This window comes from Protopterus annectens, chromosome 8.part0 (genome assembly GCF_019279795.1).
Source record: "Protopterus annectens isolate FY-2018-M chromosome 8.part0, PAN1.0, whole genome shotgun sequence".
NCBI lineage: Eukaryota > Metazoa > Chordata > Ceratodontiformes > Protopteridae > Protopterus > Protopterus annectens.
Genome location: NC_056741.1, coordinates 1,781,870,166 through 1,781,893,836, shown reverse-complemented (window position 1 = coordinate 1,781,893,836; position 23,671 = coordinate 1,781,870,166). Strand labels below are relative to the sequence as shown.

Genomic DNA, 23,671 nt, shown 5'->3' with positions numbered 1-23,671 from the left:
TCTCAAAAAGTCAACCAAGTTTAAGAGGCAGGATCTGCCTTTGACAAAGCCAAACTGAGTTGGATCCAAAGTCTGCAAGTTCCCTATGTCTTTATTTATGAGTTCCATTATGATCCTCTCCATGGCTTTGCAGATAAGGCTTGTCAAGCTAATGGGCGGTAATTTCCAGGGTCTGTGGAGGCACCGCCCTTATGAAGTGGGACCACAGTCGCCGTGCGCCACTCCTTGGGTACGTATCCTGAGGTGAGGCTAAGATTAAACAGCTGTCCTAACTGTGGGTTTAATTCCTCATTGAGTTCATGAAGCACACAGCCGGGACACCATCCGTCCCATGGATGCTGTGTTTTTGCCTTAGTGAGGGCAGTTCTCACCTGGGCGTTGGAGATGTTTGGGGGCTACAATCCTCTGGAATAGATATCTCTCCTTTTGGGGAGGGAAGAAGTTTGCACTGAACCTGTCAGCCAGTATGTTGGCAATGTGTGTAGGTTCAGTAATTTTCACATCATTTTGAACTAATTCTGAGCATATCTGGGAGTTTCCTCCTAGGTTTCTAACATAGCTAAAGAAGGCCTTATGATTCTCTTTAGAGTCCTTGGCGATTTTTCTCTCAAAATTTGCCTTGGATGATTTTATGAGAGCTCTTAGTTTTTACTTATAATGATCAAAGGTGTCTTACCTTTCAAGGATTTTGCTCTATCTTGTAGTAGCTTCCTCCTTTTGTTGTAGAGCTTGTTTATGGCTGGGGTCCACCAGACTGGACGCTTGCCTTTGGTACAGAGAGTCTTAGTTTTGTTTGGGATTGCCTGATCCATGCAGTCCTGTAGGTGCTGGTAGAAGGCATTTGTAAGTGATTCAGCGGTTTGAGTAATGTTTACCACTGGCTCAGGGGCCTTAAAGGAGACCACACTAGTTTTTAGAAGTGTGAAATCGGCTTTGAGAAGTTTTTCACTGTGGTCTTTTTGTTTCAGGTGGGGCGGGATGAGGACCTCCAGCGAGATTAGTTTATGATCTGATCTCACCAGTGAGGGGTATACTTCGGTGTTGAACATTTTGATCCCATGTTCGTGATGATGAGATCAAGTATGTTTTCTCCTCTTGTGGGGATGGTGACTAGTTGTTCCATGGCATTTGAGTTTATGAACTCCAGGAATCTTTGGGTTAGAGTGTTCGGGCTTGAGTAGTGTTCCCAGTCTATATTAGGGTAGTTAAAGTCACCTAGTATGATGGTGTTTGGAGATACATTTATCCCCTCCAATGTTTTCAGGAAGGCCATGTGAGGTTCCTGAGTTTGAGAGGGTGGCCTGTAACATGCTACAAATTGCAGAGCAGTCTTGCCTATGGTTAATTGCACCTGGATGGTCTCCGATGCATCATGCGTTGCCACCAACCTTGAGGTGTGGGTGTCCTTTATGAATATGGACACCTCCTTTCTTGGTGTTGTCCGGATTTTGGGGCCGGAACGCATGATATGAGGTGAAACCTGTTAGTGCTGGGGTGCTCTCAGGAGCCTTGAACCAGGTTTCTGTCACAGCACAGACATCGATGTTCTCCATATTGAGAAGGGCCTCGAGCGTGCATCTTGAGATTGAGACTTCTGGCATTGAGCAGCATTACCCTTAGTTTTTTCCTTTTTGGTGTTCTAGGGTGGTAGGTTTAGAATTTGAGCCTTGCCTAAAAAGGCACTATGGGGTGGCAAGAGCCTTTGCCAATATCCGGAAGCCCAGGGTGACAGGTGCAAGCCGCCCCTTGAAGCAGCGTGGCTTGTCCAGCATGTCATCCCAGGCAGACAGACATTGATCCCCTTTGAATGACACCAGAATTTAAGCCAATTATTAAAGCTGATCATCTTATCACTGTATTGTGGCATCATTCTAGGTGAAGGTAGGATACTGCTCAAGGTCAGGGTCATACCTGCCTGGGCTACATAATCAGAGAGCTCCTCGATGTCCCTTTCATGTAGTCCAAGGAGGTGCCTCAGGTCGCTGACACCAGCGTGGACAATGACTGAGTCGTACTTGTACCTGCTGTTGAGAGACCTGAGTGCTTGCGTTATGTGGCGGATTCTAGCACCTGACAGGCAGCTTACTGTGACCTTCTCTTTACTCAGTCTGGTGAGCGGACGCCAGTGTGTCTGACTATGGAATCACCAATGACAAGTGTGTCTGGCATTTTGTTTGGCCTTAAGGGCTGTGACTGTTTGACACTCTGACTGTGTGGTCTATGTGTTGCATGTGTTGGGTCGTGAGGTGGTAGTTGTTTGGGTGTCTGCTTTGGTGGCCTCTGCTGTTTTGGTAAATTTTGATCAGAGCCTCCGAGTATGTCTTTGTGTGAGTATGTGTATGATTTGAAGTTGTGATGGTACCATGTGTGACTGGGTATGTATTGTGTGTGGTTACCTTCTCCTCCTGTCTGGTCTTGCCAGTCCTATGTTGAGAGAGCTCAGCCTCCAGTTTGGCCGTATAGTTGCATCTCTCGCATGTATTTGTGTTTTGTGGGAGAAGGAGAGGATTGTCTGTGTACATGAGGCAGTTGTAACATTGCCTCAATATTCCCAGGTTCACCAGTTGAGCTGGAGAGGACACTAGCAACTGATCCCTCGACATACTAGAAGTAGTAGATAAAGAGACTTTCAAAGGACTCCGGGAAGTGGGTTTTAGGCTGGTGGGGTACTATCTATAATAAGAGTGCTTTATCAAGGTGCAAGTACTGTAGGAGTAAGTGCTAGGCTTTACAGATAGAGAATAGTCTACTTGGGAATCAAGTAGAGATGAACTTTTCAGTTATAGGATATGCTGGTTAGATCAGCAGTACAGCTCGAGGAAGGTAGTTTTAAGGGAAAATTGGAAGAGTGGAATTTAGATGGCCCAAATAGTTTAACCTTGTTTAACCGCTGCTCTTGTGTGCAACAGTGGTAACTCCGCTTAATCAAGGCTTACAGCGCTTAGCGTGTTTTATAGCAGGGGCTGAAGGAGCTAGGAATTGGCCCAAACGACCAATGGACTACTAGTTTCTGGCTGAAACTTCACCAAATCAGACAAAAGGCAGCTCAGTGCTTCCCACTCCCACTGGTAAGCAAAGAAACTTCCCTCCTTCCTAATAAGGCAATGGATCAGTAACAGGAACTAAAAACAAAGCCCAGGGATCAGCAACTCTGAAACTGGACTACTCTAGTTCAGTAAGGCGGAAAACAAGAGATTTTTGTTTTATTACAGAGACAAGGAAAAAACAGACAGTAATTGCTGTAAATCGGCTAGCGACTTTAGTGTGTAGCCTACAGAAACAATTTGCAACAATTAGTAACTTAAAGTGCAATAAACAGTGTAAAATGCAGAAATCACTTAAAGTAGCAATAAAACAGGCTAAATGCAGTTGCTAGCTTAAATAACAGTGGGAAAGCCACAAAAATACTTATATCTGGTAGAAAGTCACTCTTTAGCTCTCTGCTGCTTGGATCACCCTGCAGGCCACCACGAGGATCTGTGCTGAGTTGGTACAAGCTGGAAAACGCGTGTTTAGCGTGTTTTATAGCAGGGGCTGAAAGGAGCTAGGAATTGGCCCAAAACAACCAATGGACTACTAGTTTCTGGCTGAAACTTCACCAAATCGGACAGAAAGGCTGCTCAGTGCTTCCCACTCCCACTGGTAAGCAAAGAAACTTCCCTCCTCCCTAATAAGGCAATGAATCAGTAACAGGAACTAAAAACAAAGCCCAGGGATCAGCAACTCTGAAACTGGACTACTCTAGTTCAGTAAGGCAGGAAAACAAGAGATTTTTTTTTGTTTTATTACAGAGACAAGGAAAAAACAGACAGTAAATGCTATAAATGCTGTAAATCGGCTAGCGACTTTAGTGTGTAGCCTACAGAAACAATTTGCAACAATTAGTAACTTAAAGTGCAATAAACAGTGTAAAATGCACAAATCACTCAAAGTAGCAGAAAAACAGGAAATGCAGTCGCTAGCTTAAATAACAGTGGAAAGCCACAAAAATACTTATATCTGGTAGAAAGTCACTCTTTTAGCTCTCTGCTGCTTGGATCACTCTGCAGGCCACCACGAGGATCTGTGCTGAGTTGGTACAAGCTGGAAAACGCGTGTTTAGCGTGTTTTATAGCAGGGGCTGAAAGGAGCTAGAATTGGCCCAAAATGACCAATGGACTACTAGTTTCCGGCTGAAACTTCACCAAATCGGACAGAAAGGCTGCTCAGTGCTTCCCACTCCCACTGGTAAGCAAAGAAACTTCCCTCCTCCCTAATAAGGCAATGGATCAGTGACAGGAACTAAAAACAAAGCCCAGGGATCAGCAACTCTGAAACTGGACTACTCTAGTTCAGTAAGGCGGAAAACAAGAGATTTTTTGTTTTATTACAGAGACAAGGAAAAAAACAGACAGTAAATGCTATAATGCTGTAAATCGCTAGCGACTTTAGTGTGTAGCCTACAGAAACAATTTGCAACAATTAGTAACTTAAAGTGCAATAAACAGTGTAAAATGCAGAAATCACTTAAAGTAGCAGTAAAACAGGAAATGCAGTCGCTAGCTTAATAACAGTGGGAAAGCCACAAAATACTTATATCTGGTAGAAAGTCACTCTTTAGCTCTCTGCTGCTTGGATCACTCTGCAGGCCACCACGAGGATCTGTGCTGAGTTGGTACAAGCTGGAAAACGCGTGTTTAGCGTGTTTTATAGCAGGGGCTGAAAGGAGCTAGGAACTGGCCCAAAACGACCAATGGACTACTAGTTTCTGGCTGAAACTTCACCAAATCGGACAAAAGGCGCTCAGTGCTTCCCACTCCCACTGGTAAGCAAAGAAACTTCCTCCTTCCTAATAAGGCAATGGATCAGTAACAGGAACTAAAAACAAAGTCCAGGGATCAGCAACTCTGAAACTGGACTACTCTAGTTCAGTAAGGCAGGAAAACAAGAGAATTTTTTTTTTTTTTTTACAGCGACAAGGAAAAAACAGACAGTAAATGCTATAAAACAATTCACATGCAGTGCAAGCTGGCACACTTGAGTATGTAGCAATATTAGTCCACACACAGTATGAAAAATGTAATTAAATTAAAAAGGACTAAAAGCAAGTGCAGAAAGGGTTTATTAGAGAGAATGCAAAGAGAAGGGACTGGGGAGTGTCCTAGATCAAATCTACAGTGGGGCGGGCACTGCAAAAGCCACCAAATTTAAACTACATCCAAGAACAGGGAGGGGGGGTGGGGAAGACAGTTTCAACAGAGCTAGATCTGAGAAATCAGTCCCCAAATTATAACAACCACAATAAAATGAAGGAAATATACTTAAATCAGCTTATGTCCAGTTGATGTATGCAGACAAATCTCAGTAGCAGCAACTCTACTTAAAATGATTACCAGAGATGTAACCAACACAGGTTTTAAAGTTATCAGAAAACCTCCCAAGCTAATTAACACTTAAAGGAATTTCAGTGCAGTTTAACAACTAGTGCAGAGCTTCAGACACACACACAAGACAGTTTCAACAGAGCTAGATCTGAGAAATCAGTCCCCAAGTTATAACAACCACAATAAAATGAAGGAAATATACTTAAATCAGCTTATGTCCAGTTGATGTATGCAGACAAATCTCAGTAGCAGCAACTCTACTTAAAATGATTACCAGAGATGTAACCAACACAGGTTTTAAAGTTATCAGAAAACCCCCCAAGCTAATTAACACTTAAAGGAATTTCAGTGCAGTTTAACAACTAGTGCAGAGCTTCAGACACACACACAAGACAGTTTCAACAGAGCTAGATCTGAGAAATCAGTCCCCAAGTTATAACAACCACAATAAAATGAAGGAAATATACTTAAATCAGCTTATGTCCAGTTGATGTATGCAGACAAATCTCAGTAGCAGCAACTCTACTTAAAATGATTACCAGAGATGTAACCAACACAGGTTTTAAAGTTATCAGAAAACCCCCCAAGCTAATTAACACTTAAAGGAATTTCAGTGCAGTTTAACAACTAGTGCAGAGCTTCAGACACACACACAAGACAGTTTCAACAGAGCTAGATCTGAGAAATCAGTCCCCAAGTTATAACAACCACAATAAAATGAAGGAAATATACTTAAATCAGCTTATGTCCAGTTGATGTATGCAGACAAATCTCAGTAGCAGCAACTCTACTTAAAATGATACATATATATGTATATATATATATATATATATATATATATATATATGTATATATATATATATGTATATATATATATATGTATATATATATATATGTATATACATATATATATATATACATATATATATATATACATATATATATATATACATATATATATATATATATATATATATATATATATATATATATGTATATATATATATATATATGTATGTATATATAGAAGATATATATGTAGATAGAAGAGAACATCAGATACGAGTTTTATGCACTCGCTATAAGGATAGATGTCCTGACTGAAATCACTGTTGCAGTATTCATAATGAATGGTTAAGGTACTAAAGATTTAACTTTAAATGATCATATGTCCAAAGTGTGACCTCAGCTCCTCATTGTAGGGGTATGTAGGCAGGAGTATAAGTATAATTCCTCACTCTGTCTCCGCTAGCTCAAACACAGGTTACGTATTCATCAGACTATTTGTCTTGTACCTTTGCTTCAAGTAAATAATGACCCCCCCATTAGGGAACCTTTATTTGCTTTTTTGAAGTGTTTTTGCTTACTGGTATCTGGTGTCACCTAGTATAGATATGTGCGAGTGCGGTAGGCAAATTCCATACAAAACTTGCATACCCAGTGCCTTTTCCGCTTGGGAGCTGAACACCCAAGTCTTTTTCCATTTGTCATTTGTACCCAAGACATTGGAGCCATATTTGCCCTTGCTCAGTATACTTCTGGAAACCCAGTGTCTTGAAGGTTTGGCCCACTCCAAGATAGTTGATTTCACTTCCCCAGACGTATCGCTGCCACTTACAAAGCTTAAAAGACCTAGGCGAGAAACTCTAGTTTTCCTGTCTCCGACATACCTGATAAGGCTTCAGAACCCATGGTACATCCAGTTCTTTCTCAGAAGCCCTCTACCGAGATGCTGTATGTGGCTGGTATGGTGCTGGAGGTTCTTAAGACTGAGGAACCCACAGATAAAGCTGAGACATGTATCATGATCTCTTAGGGTCCAGAGTGCATTTCCCAAATACTAGTTAAGTAGGGCATCCTGGATCTGGACCACCATTGTTTAGTTCAGTTGGATGTCATGCTTAAGAAGAAATACCAAAAACCTCAACATGTAACCCCCCCCCCCCTTATAGAGAGAGAATGACTAGACTTTTCTGAAGGCCTGTACAAGGCCATTAGTGCCCTGAAGCCACTATCCTTTTCTTCCCAGCTCCTCCAGATACCCCTCCAAAGGTTGCTGTGAGTTCATCTTCTGAAAATGAGGAGGCTTCTAATTCAATTCATAACTTGGCCAAGTCATCTCAAATCCACTCCCCTAACTAATTCCATTCAGAGGATGAAGACTCCATTTCTCCTTGCTCTCCAGTGGAAGAAGCTTCTTTTGGCAAGACTATATTAAACATAATGAAACATTTTGAATGCGAGTCTAGGCAAATTAGAGGTTCAGAAAAGATTCTACAACCTCTTTGAAATGGACCCTCCTGCAATTTCCCTGTTTCCCTCTGTTGTAGAAGTGGTCTTGTATGCCTTTCAAGCCACCTCCACTGCCCGTGACTCTCCGCCTCCAGCCCCCAAAAGGACAGACAAATTTTATAGTCCCAGACAATCTTAAATTCTTGTTTAAAAATCCTGTGCCAGACACCTGTGCAGTCTCTCTTTTCTGATAAACCTAAGCTACTGCCTAATGCTTATGGCCCTCTAGACGATGTTAGTAGAGCTATGGATAGGTGGAGTAAAAAGGTTTATACCTCCTCTTCTTTGGTATTCAGAGCTATAAATTATCAAACCCAAATGACCAAGTACTTTGATATCTATCTTCAACTTCATAAACAAGGTAGTGGTGGATTCACAAGGGACTGATTCTAAACAAATGTGGTCTTTACTTACTAAGGCTACATAAGTAGCCAGATGCAGCATTAAATGTCATGATGTTGTAGAGGCCTTGTCCGTAGCAGCTGTTACTGGTTCTGTCCTGTATGGATTGCATGGTTGCACAATCAGCCCATACCTGAAGACTTAAAAGCTAAAAATGATAGATTCCACTTTAGACAGAAAACTCCTGTTTGGACCTTAGGCAGACAATCTTTTCAGAACCCTTCAAGATGAGGGGAAAAACCATGAAGGACTGCAGACAACTTTTACTAACTGTCTTCACCCAGGTACCAGAGGAAGATCCTAGGTAAAGCCAGAAACACACGAAGGCCCCCAGAAAGAGATTCTCAGGGAAACAACAGAGAGGTTCCTCTTTTCCGGGAGGCTTCTTTTTGGAGACGAGTCTCTGCGACGATCTACAAAGTTTCATCTCCACCCTTCCCCCCACCCAGGTCCTTTCACACACAAAAACGAATTCACAGTCTCCACCTGAGAAATTATTACCACAGACCAGCAGGTGGTTTGATTTTAAGTAAAGGGTGCATCATGTCCTGGTTGGAAGTCTCTCCTCTAAATGGCATGCCGCACCCTCCCCACAACCAGATGTACTTGCTTCCACCCATCTTGCGGGAATTGCAAGTGCAAGCCGCATTGGAACCAGTACCCCAGGAGTTTGTGGGAAAAGGCTTTTTACTGTACACTGTTTCCTAATATACAAATGAAAGAAGGAAAATGGAGACCCACACTATATCTCTCTGCTAAACTCTTTTCTGAAAATGCCAACTTTAAAAATGCTTCACTTACACACCCCTACATCTGTACATTCTGCTCCAGGCTTTTTTAGTATCCCTAGATATAAACAATGCCTACCTCCATATTTCAGTTCACCACCTTGCAGGATATTCCTCCGGTTTTATTGGTTCATCTCACTTTGTTTACTGCTTTGCCTTTTTGGGCATTCCAAAGACCCAAGAGTTTTCACAAAGTGTGTGGCACCAGTAATCACATTCTGTTGAACATAGGGAATCCAGACTTTTCCCTACTTAGACAACTTGTTAATCCAAGCTTCCTATCCTTGGATACACCTGCAGCACCTTCAACTAACCCTCAGCCTCATCTCGCATTTGGATTTCACCATCCACTACAAGACGTCCTCCTACAACCAACTCAGAGCTTAGTTTTCTTGGGCTGCAGACTGAGCACCATAAAGGAACAGGCTTACCTGTCTCAGAAAAAAAATGCAGAGCTTTGCAGGCTGCTTTCACAACCTGACCTCATGGAACCAATGCTGTGCAACAGGAATGCTAAGGATATTAGGATTCATGGCAGCAATTATTCCAATGCTTCCTGTAGCCAGATCCAGAGGTACCTGAAAACAGTTTGCTCCCAGCACTCTCACCCACCAGACATAGTAATCCCACTATGACCTTGTAGAAGGAGGGACTTTTGATGTTGGAGAGACCAGGTTGTAGTCAGGAACTCACAATTAAAGAAAATCAAACGATCCTCGACCACTGGAAAGCTGGAACCAGCAATAAGGCACAGACCAGGAACTTGAGGCAATAAAAAATATATATTTTAATCCAACAAACAAAGCACACCGACTGAGCGCTTTCACCGGTACAACCGGTTTCTTCAGAGTCGTATAATGAATACCCAGCCTGGCTTCCTTTATTTATACTAAATGTCTAATCAACCAATGAAATGTATGTAATGAATGTATTTCATTGAAACCTTTGTTAAAATTTAAAGCATCAAGTATTTGAACCTTGTTGGTAAATAGGGAAGAAAGAATATAACATTGCATATTAATTAAAATGTTACTACATTTAGGTGATGGTTTAGTAGGAGTTTTGTAGTACTACATAGTGTTATTTATTCAGCACAATATTAGTATTATCATTAATATTATGTACATTTTTTTGATGTATAGATTTAGGGAATGTATAACATATAGTAATCTTTGTAGGTTATCAAATATGTTTATCATTAATTTTAATATTAGGACAAATAGTAATACACATTTATATAACTACCCTTTAGACCAGTATAATATTTAGATATTTGGATTCTAATGGCCTTGAATTTTATATTGCCTGAAATGACAATTTTGTTGATTTACATGCCAATACTGAAAGTGGACAAATAAATAAATAAATATATAACATATTGTTTTACAGAACAAAATTTAACAATATATACTAATTTAGGTTTATATATATGTACTTAAAAATTTTTAAATGAAAGTTTTTTTTTATATGTAATAGATGTTGTGATTCATTTTATAGTTATAATAGTTAAACAATGAGTTTAAATGATAGATTGTTTCATTGGTTGATTAGACATTTAGTATAAATAAAGGAAGCCAGGCTGGGTATTCATTATACGACTCTGAAGAAACCGGTTGTACCGGTGAAAGCGCTCAGTCGGTGTGCTTTGTTTGTTGGATTAAAATATATATTTTTTATTGCCTCAAGTTCCTGGTCTGTGCCTTATTGCTGGTTCCAGCTTTCCAGTGGTCGAGGATCGTTTGATTTTCTTTAATTGTGAGTTCCTGGATTGGAGCTTTATTGTGGTTCGTTTCAGGTTGTAGTCAGCCCAGGACTTCCTTCACCCCACCACTTCCAGTTCAAGAAATGGACACAGATGCCTTGGATGAGCCATGGGGAGCCTGGACTGGGAAACACTGGGTTCACGGCAGATGGCAAGCAGAACTACTGAAGGAGTACATCAGCGTGAAGGAAGTGAAGGGCCCTCATCCAAACTCTTCAAGTCTTTTTCCATGTCTCGAGACAACACCACAGTCATGTGGCACATAAACAAGGAAGAACCAGCTCTTCCAAACTGCAGATTAGCACAGACCACCTTGGAGACAGCCACCCAGAAAAACAGGTCTCCAGTTGCCACGTACATTCCATCACAGGACACTGTGTTGGCATGTGTACTAAGCAGGAGCTTGGATGATCCTTACAATCCCCTTCAGTCTGGGACTTGACCATTCATTATGAATACTATAGCAGTGATTTTAGTCACGACACAGAATTGTGTAAGAACTTACCATAACAGTAGATGTCCTACTAATCTGTGTTGCAGTATTACTTCTCATCCTGTGCCTCTACATTCTTTTTTCTGTAATGTCACTGTCACATTCTTTATCTCCTCCCTCTGTTCCTATACTGTGAACAGTATCTTACAACAGAAAGGGCCTCCATACCACTTCATGCTTTGCCCCTCCTAGCTGGGAAGTGAAAGCTTTGGTTCCCCAGACAAACATCAGTGGTGATGACCCATTCATTATGAATACTACAATAGTGATGAATAGGATAGCTACTGATGGTCTGTTCTTACACAACTGTGCTACCAGTGTTGTCAGTTTCCGTCCTTCCTCAACTTCCAGTCCTTATTTCCCCTTCCGTTACCTTTTTGGAATCATTACCATTTGGGTTTCTAGTACAACTGTCCTGCTCATCTCTTGAATCTATTCATATGCTCCTTGAACTCTAGAGCAGAATATGAGTGAAGTACTGTGTTTATGCAGTCTGGTATTTGAGTACAAGTTCCTTTATAGGTTCTGGTACAAACTTGATCTCAGAAAATGCTCAAGACAGAAGGGAATTATGGGCAAGGGGAGGATCTTGAGCTTTGGCTCCAAAGTCTTGAGTGGCCAAATTTGGATCAGAGGTCAGATCGAAAGGCCCATCTGTTGAAGAAGGAACGGAACAAGACAACACATATCTATTGTTATGGTGAGTGCACAACTTTCATTTTCTGGGAATAAACAGTTATTGATGTATTTATATGAGAGAAAGGAAAGAATCTTAGAGAAAGTGGAATTACAATTAATGAGAATATTTGGTATGAGCATCGTGATACCAGGTTTAGAATTAACTTTATTGGAAATAAATGCTGAAGGCCTTACTTTTGGTGGAGAATGTTTTTCAAAATGAAGGACACCATTAAGAGTAAAAGGGAAGGTCTACAAGAGGGGTAGTGAGACCAGCTGTGTTATACGGGTTGGAGACAGTGGCATTGGCAAAAAGGCAGGAGTCAGAGCTTGACGTGGCAGAGTTGACGATATTAAGATTTGCACTGGGTGTGACTAGGATGGACAGGATTAGGAATAAGTATATTAGAGGGTCAGCCCAGGTTGGAAGGTTTGGAGACAAAGCCAGAGAGGCAAGATTACGTTGGTTTGGACAGGTGCTGAGGAGGGATGCAGAGTATATTGGGAAAATGATGCTAAGGATGAAGCTGCCAGGTAACAGGAAAAGAGGAAGGCCTAAGATAAGGTTTATGGATGTGGTGAGAGAGGACATGCAGGTGGTTGGTGTGACAGAGCAAGATGCAGAGGACAGGAAGAAATGGAAACAGTTGATCTGCTGTGGCGACCCCTAATGGGAGCAGCTGAAAAAAGGAGGACACCATTAACTTTTGGAAAACCGTCAAAATGGCCTTTTTGAAAGAAAGATTAACTTTGGGGCTAGTTGATTATGTAGCTGGCAGTTTTTTTTTTATTTCCCCTTAAGGAAAGGGTAAAATAAATATCAGACTTTCATTTTTTGAGGTTCATGATTAAAACCTATCAAAAGGAATATTGTTTACAACAAAAGTTGGGTATGTGTTGCAAAGCATGATAAAGAGGGACACAGATTTATAAACCAGTTTTCTATTTAAAAATATCAATAATTTTGGGAATAGTTATGGTCAAGGAAAGATGTAAAATTTAGTAGGGAAGTGGAAATTAAATTATTTCAATATTGGATATATCAATGGAAATAAGTTTACTTGCCTTGGTGGAGTATTAAAAAAAACATGACTTTGTTATGAATATGGGCATGTTAAGAGAAGAGCACAAGAAAGCAAATTAAAACAAGAATTTGATACAAGGGATGCCAGAAAAGTCTTGACTTTTGTGGTGGCTATCCTTACTATGTAAGATATATCAAACTTTGGCAGAAAGGATGTGCTATAGGCAAGGATGCATTGCAGAGGAAGGCAAGTATATTGCCTTAAAATGTAATGGAGTTCAGGTGTTTTGGGATGTATTATACAAGGAATTCCCATTTGAGAGGGCATATCCTCCTCAACCTCCAATGCCTGCTATTAGATTTGGAGACTGTAGGATTTATTGGGGTGCATGTGTTGAGACTTTTTTCTGCTGTTTACTTCTTGGCATCTTACTAACCACAGGAACCAAAGTGTTTGACAGCAGTTCTTCATAGACTAAAGTGTTGGTTATGAACAAAGGATTTGTTGTGAATTATTTTACTTTTTTATTTTTTAATAAGTATTTCAGTTTTATAAGCTGGGAGTGTTTTTTAATTAATGCAAGTTATTATTTATGATTATGTGATAAAGAACTCTATTTGAAACATGCTGTGTGATTATCTGGGAGGGGGGCACAGGCGGTGCTTGATATCATGTAGAACCCCTCCCCTCTCAGAATGGGTGAGCTGGCATTTGATTTGGAACGGGAGAAGAAACATGGAGCAGTGTCCTCTGGCTTAGTGTGCTGGGGAATTTTTTGTATGCACTAAATGGGAGGAGCTGCTTGACATGCACATCAGTGCACATATCAGTTACCTCTCTCACCCCTCCTCGATATGCTGAATTCATTAGCTATCTGCTCTGTGATTATCTGGTAGGGAGGCACAGGTGGTGCTTGATCTCATGTAGAACCCCTCTCCTCTCAGAATGGGTGAGCTGACATTTGCTGAGTGATTTGGTGGATTCTGACCCCTGAGAGCAAACTGACAGTGATTTTCTCTTTTTATTCAGTGGAGTCTCCTTTGAGTGGAAAATTGGGTAATTTTGGGTAAGTGTTAGCTTGCCTTTAGGCTTTGTAGTTGAGGCTTCAAAGGTTGTGGCTGTGTGTGTTATGTTGGGTGGTGTTTTGGTGGAGTGCTTTTTGGGTTGCAGAGAATTCTTTTTGTAGGAAGAATGTCTAGGAGGTTTTTGGGATTTAGGAGGGCTGCTTTTTAAATGTCTTTGCATATATTAGTCTATGTGTTGGGTCAGTACTGTATGTGATGGATATAATGCTTACATTACTGACAACCTGATTGTTGTTTTGACTGCTTTTGTGCGAGAGCCTTGCCTCCACTAACATTGTGTAATTACATCTTTTACAAATTGCATCCATTTCTTTAAAGATCGGTCGATTGTCTGTGAACATGGAGCAATTCTCACATTATCTTAGGATGCCAGTATCTGCCAAGCTGGTGGTGGAGAAATTGAGAATGTGTCCATTCAAAGTGTTGGGCCTTTAAGTGAACTATACAAAGGTGTGGTCCTGCAGGGGTTTACTGCAGGCTAACCTGGATATTGTAAGGGTAGGATCTAAGCTAGGTTACGTATGACTAAATTTATGTGGCCGTACTTCATAGTGTGCAAATAAGTTGCTAATTATGCGATTAGGTAATGGGTAAAGTTAAAGGGAAAGTTTCATAGGGAAAATTTAGTTTCTAAGTGCCTGCATCTGTACGAGGTACTGCTAAACTCTTCCGTGTGATGAACAGAGAAATTTATAGATGCCCAGAAAATTGACCAAACCAACTCAGTAGCCTTGTGACCAATAAAACAATCTCACTTTAAGCCTCCATATCTGTTTCCCAAACCAGAGAGACCAGGCTGCCTTTCTACTCCACTAGAAGTGCAGTTCCAGTCTTTTTAATGTAAAAACACAGTTAGCCAAAAGTGGGATCGGTACTATACCAGTCACTAACCAAATAACTAGCAACAAGTAATTATAAGGTGATTCTTTGGCAGACTAGCCAGCAATAAGGAACACACAGTTTAAGGTGATTTCAGAACACATTAGCAGCAGCTACGCTAAGGAAAAGCAAATGCACTTTATAGTAATGAAATGTATAAAAATGAAATTTGTTTTCCATAATTATAAACCACCTTACTTCTAATCTTTTCCTAAGCTGCACCATTTGATAACCACATGGTCATTCTTGCCTCAAGCCTATCACTTCCTAACCTTCAGGGAAAAAAACTTTAGTGTAGTTTTATTTCCCTTTGGAATGGTTTATAGCTGTAACTTAAACAGTAATGGTGTCAAGTCCTCATCCACAGTATTTGGAATACCCCCAAAAAACTTTTTAGTGTACAGCTTTCTAATACTCCTCAGTATCTTATCAGAAATTAACATTCATCCAGTCCAGCAACTGTAATTTTCTTTCCATAGTGACCACTAGTTAAGTCACTTATAGTGATACCTTTTGACTTTTGAACCAAGGAAAGCTTATAGGCATTAATGTGCTTATTTCTAAACTACAGTAGTGCCTGCAGTCACTGCCTGCAACTCCTCCTAAAACATTTCAGACATACAAACTGCTGCCAGTAGAATGTTATGTAATACTCTGTCGAGTTCTACACAAACAGTCATCTGATTATGAATAACTTCTAGAGCTAATCTCAAAGGTAACTGTCTCTCATTTAAGCTACTTCATGATAGATATTGTCCCACTCTGTGCTCTAAGTTAGCACCAAGTTCATTACCCTGAGGTCAACTGCTGATAAGCACCATCCTTATCTTTCTAGGAAACTTCCTTCTCTGATGTCAGCACAGCTTTGTAAGCTTTTCTTCCTAGCAGTATTACGAGCTCAAGCAGTCTACTCTGTATTCAAAGAAGAGTTGCTAGCTTGCTGTAAGAATGAAAATGAGTGTAGTTGTTTCCATGAACTAAGTTAGCATCCAATACTTTTCTGTTCACATTTCTCACTTTACTGTGTCTGCTTATATACGAGTCTCTAAAAGACATTTATGACTGTAGAACTGTACAAAAATAATTGTATGTGCTAACGTGTTGTACAGTGTTGTTGCAGTTGTAAAATGTATGTATTATTTTGCTGACTGCTAACACAATAGCAGAGAGGCAGGGCATTATCACTGGAATTGTCAGAGTTTGAGAGAGGGCTTAGCCCACAATTAGGGTTAGCTGAGGCGAGAATAAGGTGAAGCAGCCACTAGCCAACACTTCTGTCCCATGGGGCATCCGGATGCCTTCCTCTGTGACCTCTGATGGTGACTTGGAGGTCTTGCAGCACAGCATTTCAAGGTGGCATGATGGCCATGCTGACATCATTGTACTTTACTTCTCCAGGTTTGAAATCACCACCACTACAGAATGATGGCTGTGGAACTGTGGCTCTGTATAAGTCTTTTCTGCCTCACTTTGGGAATTTCACTGAAAGATTATCTCCCTGAAAAGGGATGGGAGGCAGTGAAGGGTAGCATCTTGGATTCTCTAGTAAGAAGCTATTGAAGTGGCCATGGAGGGGTAGATGTGATATGTGGAACACAGTCATATTTTTTCTCTCCCCACTCAACCCTGATAACATATGTTTAAAAATTTGTGTACCATATTGTAATAGTCTTGCATCATCTTTTTGTATACTTTTTGACTCTGGTCATGGTTGAAAAAAGGATCTTAAGTCCACGCTTTTGGGTAACAAAGTTTAAATAATTGGCAAACTATGGTGGCTTTTAAGTAGAAAAGACATAGCTGAGGAGATGGGAAACCCCAGAGTCTCAGGTTTTAAGGATGCATTAATTACATTTAATTACATTCATTGGAGCTTTTCTCCCCGGGTCTCCACTGAAAAAGGACTTCTTGTCCAGTGGACATTACCCGGTAAATAAATAACTTGTTCCATGGCAGTAGGACAAAAGATGACTCACTGTTAAGAGTTCCAGTGTTGTTCATTCAGTTTGCACAGTGACATACAGACTAATTTTGTGGGCCATATTTGAAGCAGAGGTGAGCACTGAGATTTGACACATGATCATTGCCACAGCACAGACATAATAGGGCAAGCCATTTAACCATATGCAAGAGAGAGGAGTTCTAGCTCAATTCACAAACAGCCATTTCATCGAAAGAGTTGACTGACTTTCTTTTCATTGTGTTTTGTCTTCTCACCCCAAGTCCCTTGATGTTAAATATAGCAGAAGTCCCAAAGTGTATATTCTCATTGCCATTTCTGTGCTTGCAGTTCCCCTACATTTGAAGAGGTTTAAGAACTGTGAATTGGAGCTGGCTGTGACCCTTATCAGGATATTTTGAGCCGTTTCCTAGAACAAAATACTGAGAACATGAGAAAAAACTAGCTACTTGAGAGAGTGTTTGGAAAAGGAAGATGCAGCACTTGTAGGGTTTCTCTGTGAAGAGGGCACTGTAGTGGTTTTCATGTCTTGATATAAATTGTTTTGAGTATGGAAACGCACAGTTTGTTTCTCTAGCAAGTATTGCTGCCTGTATAGTACAAAGCATTGTCACTGAATGTAACTGCCATTAGTGTGGACTGTCTTATGGAAAGCCTAGAAAACAAACGTGTCTGACATTGGTTTAACTTTTATTTTTTCAGGCTAAGTCAACAGGGGAAGCAGTTGCACAGGGCTTGATGGGAGCTGCTGTCACAGTAAGTTTGATTGCTTTTCTAAGTACATTAATTACATTTTTTGAAATTAGTAGTGAACATCCAGAAAAAGTCTCCGTCTAGCCAGGATCTAGCACATCATAGCAGCTTTGAATTTTATTGTACTATGGTAGCTTTATACAGTGTTTTGTGAGGGCTGTTTTAGCATAGTTTGTTTTTATGATTTTGAGGATTTCAAGGGTCTCCCTTCCCCCAATTATTGTACCTGTGTTCTATAAAAATTTAAGACTCCCTCATTCATTTCTCAAGCAAAATGTGTTTGTGTTTTCATTGATACATATTCTCTTTTGTTGTTGTTTTTTTTTTTCTAATTTCTCCAGTTGCTTTGTTTCTACCATGCCAAGAATGGACCACATTCCTTAGTCAGTATGATTTAGGTTTCAAGAAATTGCTATTACTTTATTCTATGGTGTTTGCTGAAACTGCTCTTCTCAATACCTACAGTGTATCCAAATGTTTTTCCTCCTGCAGTTAAGATAGTGACATGTATTAGTAGCATATTTACAATTGTAAATTATATCTCATCAGTCCTGTTGCTCCTACTGCAGTTGAGTCTCTGGCTATCTTTCTACCATATTGCCCTCGTTTCTGCTTGCAGATCTTGGTATTTTATGATTTTGTCCCTCTCCGTATGTAAGACACTATAGTTGCTGTCTTTTTTTATCTTGGATTATTGTATCTAGTTGTCTTGCTTCTGTTTTCATAAATGTTAGTATTGGGTGATTCCATGTGATCTGAACTTCATCACTTGTTTGGTAATGCTTTGTGGCTCATGTTCCTGAACTACCTTTGTATTGTAATGTTTGCATAATCCCAGTGCAACAATCTTGCCACTTTATTGTACCTTTCAAAATACAGTCAGTCATACTTATGAGCCTGCAGTTTTTACAGCTGGACTTTGTTTTCTGTTCAGAAGCATCCTCTTCAGCTCATTCTTGGTATCATACTCGCGCATCATAGATTTAGTGGGTCTATATTCCCATGTCGACATGGCAGTTTATCGAATGCCCTTACGCCGACACATATGCAACGAAATGTCAATATCTCGAATGGCTGAGGATGTACGTCTGAGGAGTGACCTTAACTCATCAGTAGAGGGGTACATAGACATATATGCAAGATCCTTAGACTGTCTTGCCACCAGCCTGAACACAGGTCCTGTACCTGACGGAATGTTACTCATTTGGTAGTGTAGCTTCTCTTGACTGTGTCAGATGAGTGCCCCCATTGAGGATCCTTCCTTTGTAACCTTTTAATTGTATGTCTATTGTTATTAGATGTCAGCTAGGAGGGGTAAGTGCATGTGCATTAGACAAATTACTTACAAGGACTTTCAAACGAAGTTCCTTTTCTGTCTAGGCCCCAAACGAAGTTCCTTTTCTGTCTAGGCCCCAAACACAACTACATATCGTGTTTCATTTGTCAGTCATTTGTTCCTAAAACCCTCAGGTTGAGGCTTTCCAGTCTTAATATCTTTCTCGACACCGAGCACCTCAAATGCTTAGCCTACTCTACTGTGTCAGAATCCCTGGCTGCAGATGTTAGCCTTTTTCCTAAGAAGAAACTTAATAGGCTTAGATAGGACTCATCTTCCATTGTCTCCAAATTGGACTTGCCTGCTTAGGAATTTGAACCCATTGTACATCAAAGTTTATATCAAAAGCCCACCACGATGTCCCTGCCAGAAGCCAGTGTAGCTCCTGAGGCCCTGCAGACTGAATACTCCTATGTCTCATTATTTCTTAGGGCCTATACAAAATCACTCGGACTTGAGTATGGGAAGAGGTTCCAGGAATACTTAAAATGCACCATGGTTCCAAACCTCGTAAACTCTTACAGGTGGATGGTATACCTAAAAAGAAGAAACAAAAACTTAAGCACATGACGTCTCCTACTGCTTCTAGAAAAAAGGAATGGATAGATATTTCTTGGGGGTTATTAAAAGCCATTATATCCCTGAGACCTCCATTTTTTTGTGGCCCAGCTTACACAAGCCACTCCACAAAGACAGGCATTGGATTCTTCCTCCTTTGAAGAGGAACCAGATGCTGATTCTGACCATTCTTTGGACTAATCACAACATTATTTTCCAGAACAGCTCTCTTCAAATGAGAGATTTTCTCTGGTTCCTATTAGATGACCGAAGACGGATTCTTTTGAATGCATTTTGGTCGAACTTGAAAAGACGAAAAGGCAAAATGACAAAGCAGCATATAAGAGAATTCTTTCCCTGGGAAAGAAATGGCTTGGCAGCGTCAATTACTTTGCCGCTTTCGTCACTGTAGTGCAATCCCGGAGTTGGTATATTTAAGTAGGGAGGATGTGGGGGGTGAAGCCCCCCCCCACTTTGTTTTAAGTGTTTATTTATTTATTTTTTTTGTTTGTTTTTGGAAGAGTGATTTTTTTCCCTTGGAAAAAAATCGCTGTTCTAACCGTTCGAGTTTGTAAGCTTTCGCTTACATGGGATCGATAAATCATCGTTCGCTTTTCTAGGCATTCGATGATTTAATATAAACCCATTTTCTCTCTCCTGATCCCCCCTTGGAAGAGGCTTCATTCTGAACAACCTTTCAAAATATGATGAAGCATTTCAAATGGCAATTTAAATGGATGTCAGAGGTCCAAAACAGGTACTGCATTCTCTTGGAGATGTGCAGAGGCATACTTGAATGCCTTTCAAGCCACTTCCTCAAAACCTGATTTTCAATTTCCAGCTCCGCAAAGACCAGACCGGTTCTATAAAGTCCCTGATAAACCAAAGTACCTATACAAAAATCCTGTGGCTGACCTGGCTGCAGTCTCCCTAGCCATGGATAAGCCCTCCAAGCTGTTTCCCAGTGATAATGTACTTCCCACTGACCAGGACAGTAGAGCAGTAAATAAATGTGGTAAAAAAAAGTGTACAGATCCTCCACTGTAGCTTTCAGAGCCATTAACTACCAAACTCAAATGAGCAAATACTTGCTCTCTGTGCTACAGTCCTTGAGTAAGGCCATCACAGAGCCTGAGATGCCAGAATCTAAACAGCATGTGCAGACCCTAGTGGCCCAGACTTCACAAATAGCCAGACATAGTATTAAACGCAGCTACATTGCTGTGGATGCCTCTTCCAGGGCAGCTGCCACTGGCTCAGTTATCAAGCTGTAAGCCTCACTGTGAGGTCAGCCTGTTTGTGAAGACTTCAAATCAAAACCTTTAGACTTTCCTCTGGGCAGTAACCTCTTGTTTGACCCACAGGCCACCCATTTTTTTCAAGGTACTACCAAATCTACTTAGGTAGGTTCATATGTAGGTACTAGGCTATCTGCCTGAGGGCATTTATAAACCTAGCCAGAGTGTGTCTGCTTTCGCCGCCCCATTGATTAATTAACTGATCCTCTGTCAAGCAGAGCCAATGAAGTGATCCCAGGGGTGTATTTTCTGTTACCCATCCACTAATCAAGGTTTCTTTTGAAGAGTATTAGTGAGGGTCTCTGCCTGATGTAATTTGGAATTTTGTTTCAAAGCATGGGGAGTCTCTGACAGGAATCTACCCTCCAGCCTGTTCTATTTATTGTTGTGGCGAGGTTTAGCTCACTAGAGTGCGTGGCTCGCAGTGACTTGGATTTCTTTAGGTGGAGCATGTCCATCAATTCTGAGTTGGACATGGCTTTGTAAGTCAGGCAGAGATCACCTCTGAGTAGGCGGTATGCCACTGAGTACAGCCGGAGTTTTTTCAGTCGGGCTGCATAAGACATATGTTTGAGACCAATAATCCTCTTGGTGAGGTACTTTTGTAGTCTTTCCAGCTGTTGGAAATGTCTTGTGAGGTACATCCCAAATGGGGCATTGTACTTTATGATGGGTCTAATGAGTGACGAGTAGAGGAGCACTATAACCTCTTTATTTCTAGATGCGAACCCTTTAGTAATTAGATGGGCCACATAAAAGGATTTCCTAACTACTTTGGCAATATGGTTGTCAAAGGAGAGATTACTATCTACCTGGGTCCCCAGATCTCTTATTATCTCTTCTGTGTTAAGGGGGCTGCCACCTATGTAGTAATTCGTGGGTGTTTTGTTTTTCCCAAATGGGCTGACTATGCATTTTTTTGGCATTTAGCTTGAGGCCATGACTTTGACACCGCGTCCATCTCAGTAAGGCCCTTTTGGAGGATGTCCGTGTTAGCCGGAGAGTCATTTATGGCTCCCAGTTTGCAGTCATCAGCGAACTTGGTTAGCCATAGTCTTCCTGTGTTTGCCTGTACTTCTGTAAGTCCTTTGTTAACAGAAACTCAAGACCCTCTCACAGACCATGGAAAACTCCTAAAAAGAGATTTCCAGACAAGCCCCATAGGGAGGCCTCAGTTTGGTAGCAGACCCCTCTGACTATCTTCTCTCCCTCTACTTCCCCGTCCCCAGCCCCTTCACCCCTTCTCAAAAAGACAAGTCTCCCCATTCTAGGAAACTGTGACCTCAGACAAATGGGTCCTGACTAGTATCACGGAAGGCAATGCCATGAAGTGGGAAAGCATTCTCTCTCAAATAGGGTTGCCTCTACCTCCTCCCCACCAGGTTCATCTTCTAGACCCTGTCATTTGAGACTTACAACATAGGGCACCATAAAGAAGATCCCTTTAACCTTCATAGGAAAAGGTTTCTATTTAAGAATATTTCTTCCAAAAAAGGAGGGACAGTGGAGAGGTCCCCACTTTCAAAATGCTATCTTTGCACACACTGTCCTGCCTTTCCTTCTTCCTCTGGCATCTGCAAATCTAAAGGAGACCTATCTGCATGGGTCTATGTTAAATCATCGAAAGCTTAAAAAAAAAAGCGAGTGATGATTTATCGAACCCACGTAAGCTTTTAGCTTACAATCTCGAACACTTTGTAAAAAAAAAAATCGCTGTTCCACAAAAAAAAAAAAAATTAAACATTAGTTAAGTGGGGGGCTGTGCCCCCACCCCACCCCCAGATGTGAGGGGCTGTGCCCCCCACACCCCCTACTTAAATATACCAACTCCAAGATCGCACTACAGTCATGAATACAGCAAAGTAACGGAAGCGGCCAAGAGATTTCTTTCCCAGGGAAAGAATTCACTTATATGCCACTTTGCTATTTTGCCTTTTCATGCTTTCAAGTTCAATCAAGATGCATTCGAAAGAATGCGTCTTCGATCATTTAGTAGGAACCCTATCTGCATTTTCCTATCAGCTCACCTTGCAGGAAATTACTCAGGTTCTTTATTTGATCATGACGTTTTCAGTTTACTTCTTTCCCTTTGTTCTTTTTACAACTCCAAGGGTTTTCACAAAGTGTTTGGAAACGGTGTTTTTTTTTTTGTTTTTTTTTTTTTTGTTTTTTTTCTTTGCAGTACTCAGGACATGCATATCTTTCCTTACCTGGACAACCTCTTAATTCAGGCTGTGTCCAAGGACACCCTCCTCATGCATCTTCATTGCATAGTACATCTCCTTACTCTTCTGGGGTTCACTATCAGTCTCAAAAAAAAAAAAAATCACATCTCGGTCCCACCCAGGACTTTGGTCTTTTTGGACTGTAGACTGGACACTACCAGAATGCATGCCTGTCTCCCTTAGGAGAAAGACACCACTCTACCCAAATATTTCAAGATGCAGTATGCAGATACTCTTTGCAACTTGAGAGATCCTCAGAGCTCTGGAGCTCATGGCTGCCGCTATCCCTATGCCCCTCCTTACCAAACTACACATGAGAAAAATACAGTGGTATCTAAAATTGGTGTGGTTCCCAACACTCGCATCTTCTTGATGACCGGATTCCTCTTCTGCCCTGCATCAAGTAGGAACTTGTTTGGTGGAGCAATCAGGTCACTCTCATCCCATTCAGTCCAGCCCCCCACAACCAGGTTCTTTTCACAGACTCCTCCGACAGAGTATGGAGCACTTGGATAGGAACCCACAAAGTACAAGGGAATCGGACCTTCCTGCTTTTAAAGGACCACATCAACCTGAAAGAAGTGAGAACATTTCTGCAGGCCTTCTCACACCTCTGGAAGGCATTCATTCTGCTGTTGTACGCAGACAGCACCAAAGTGATAGTACATAAACAATCAGGGAGGCGCAAGATCCTATCCCCTGGGCAGGTTGGTACAGCCTGTACGTATAGCCTCCTACATGAATGGTGACCCTCACTTCAGCATACATTCCCTC

General features: G+C 41.1%; 1 protein-coding gene across 1 annotated transcript in view; it reads left to right on the top strand.

Moving 5' to 3' along the window:
- Positions 1–23,671, top strand: part of COQ9 (coenzyme Q9) — a 399,687-nt gene that overhangs the window by 331,703 nt on the left and 44,313 nt on the right. Inside the window, exon 8 of the mRNA XM_044081281.1 lies at positions 17,430–17,483. Within this exon, the coding sequence (XP_043937216.1) occupies positions 17,430–17,483 (54 nt within the window). The remainder of the gene's footprint in view (positions 1–17,429; positions 17,484–23,671) is intronic.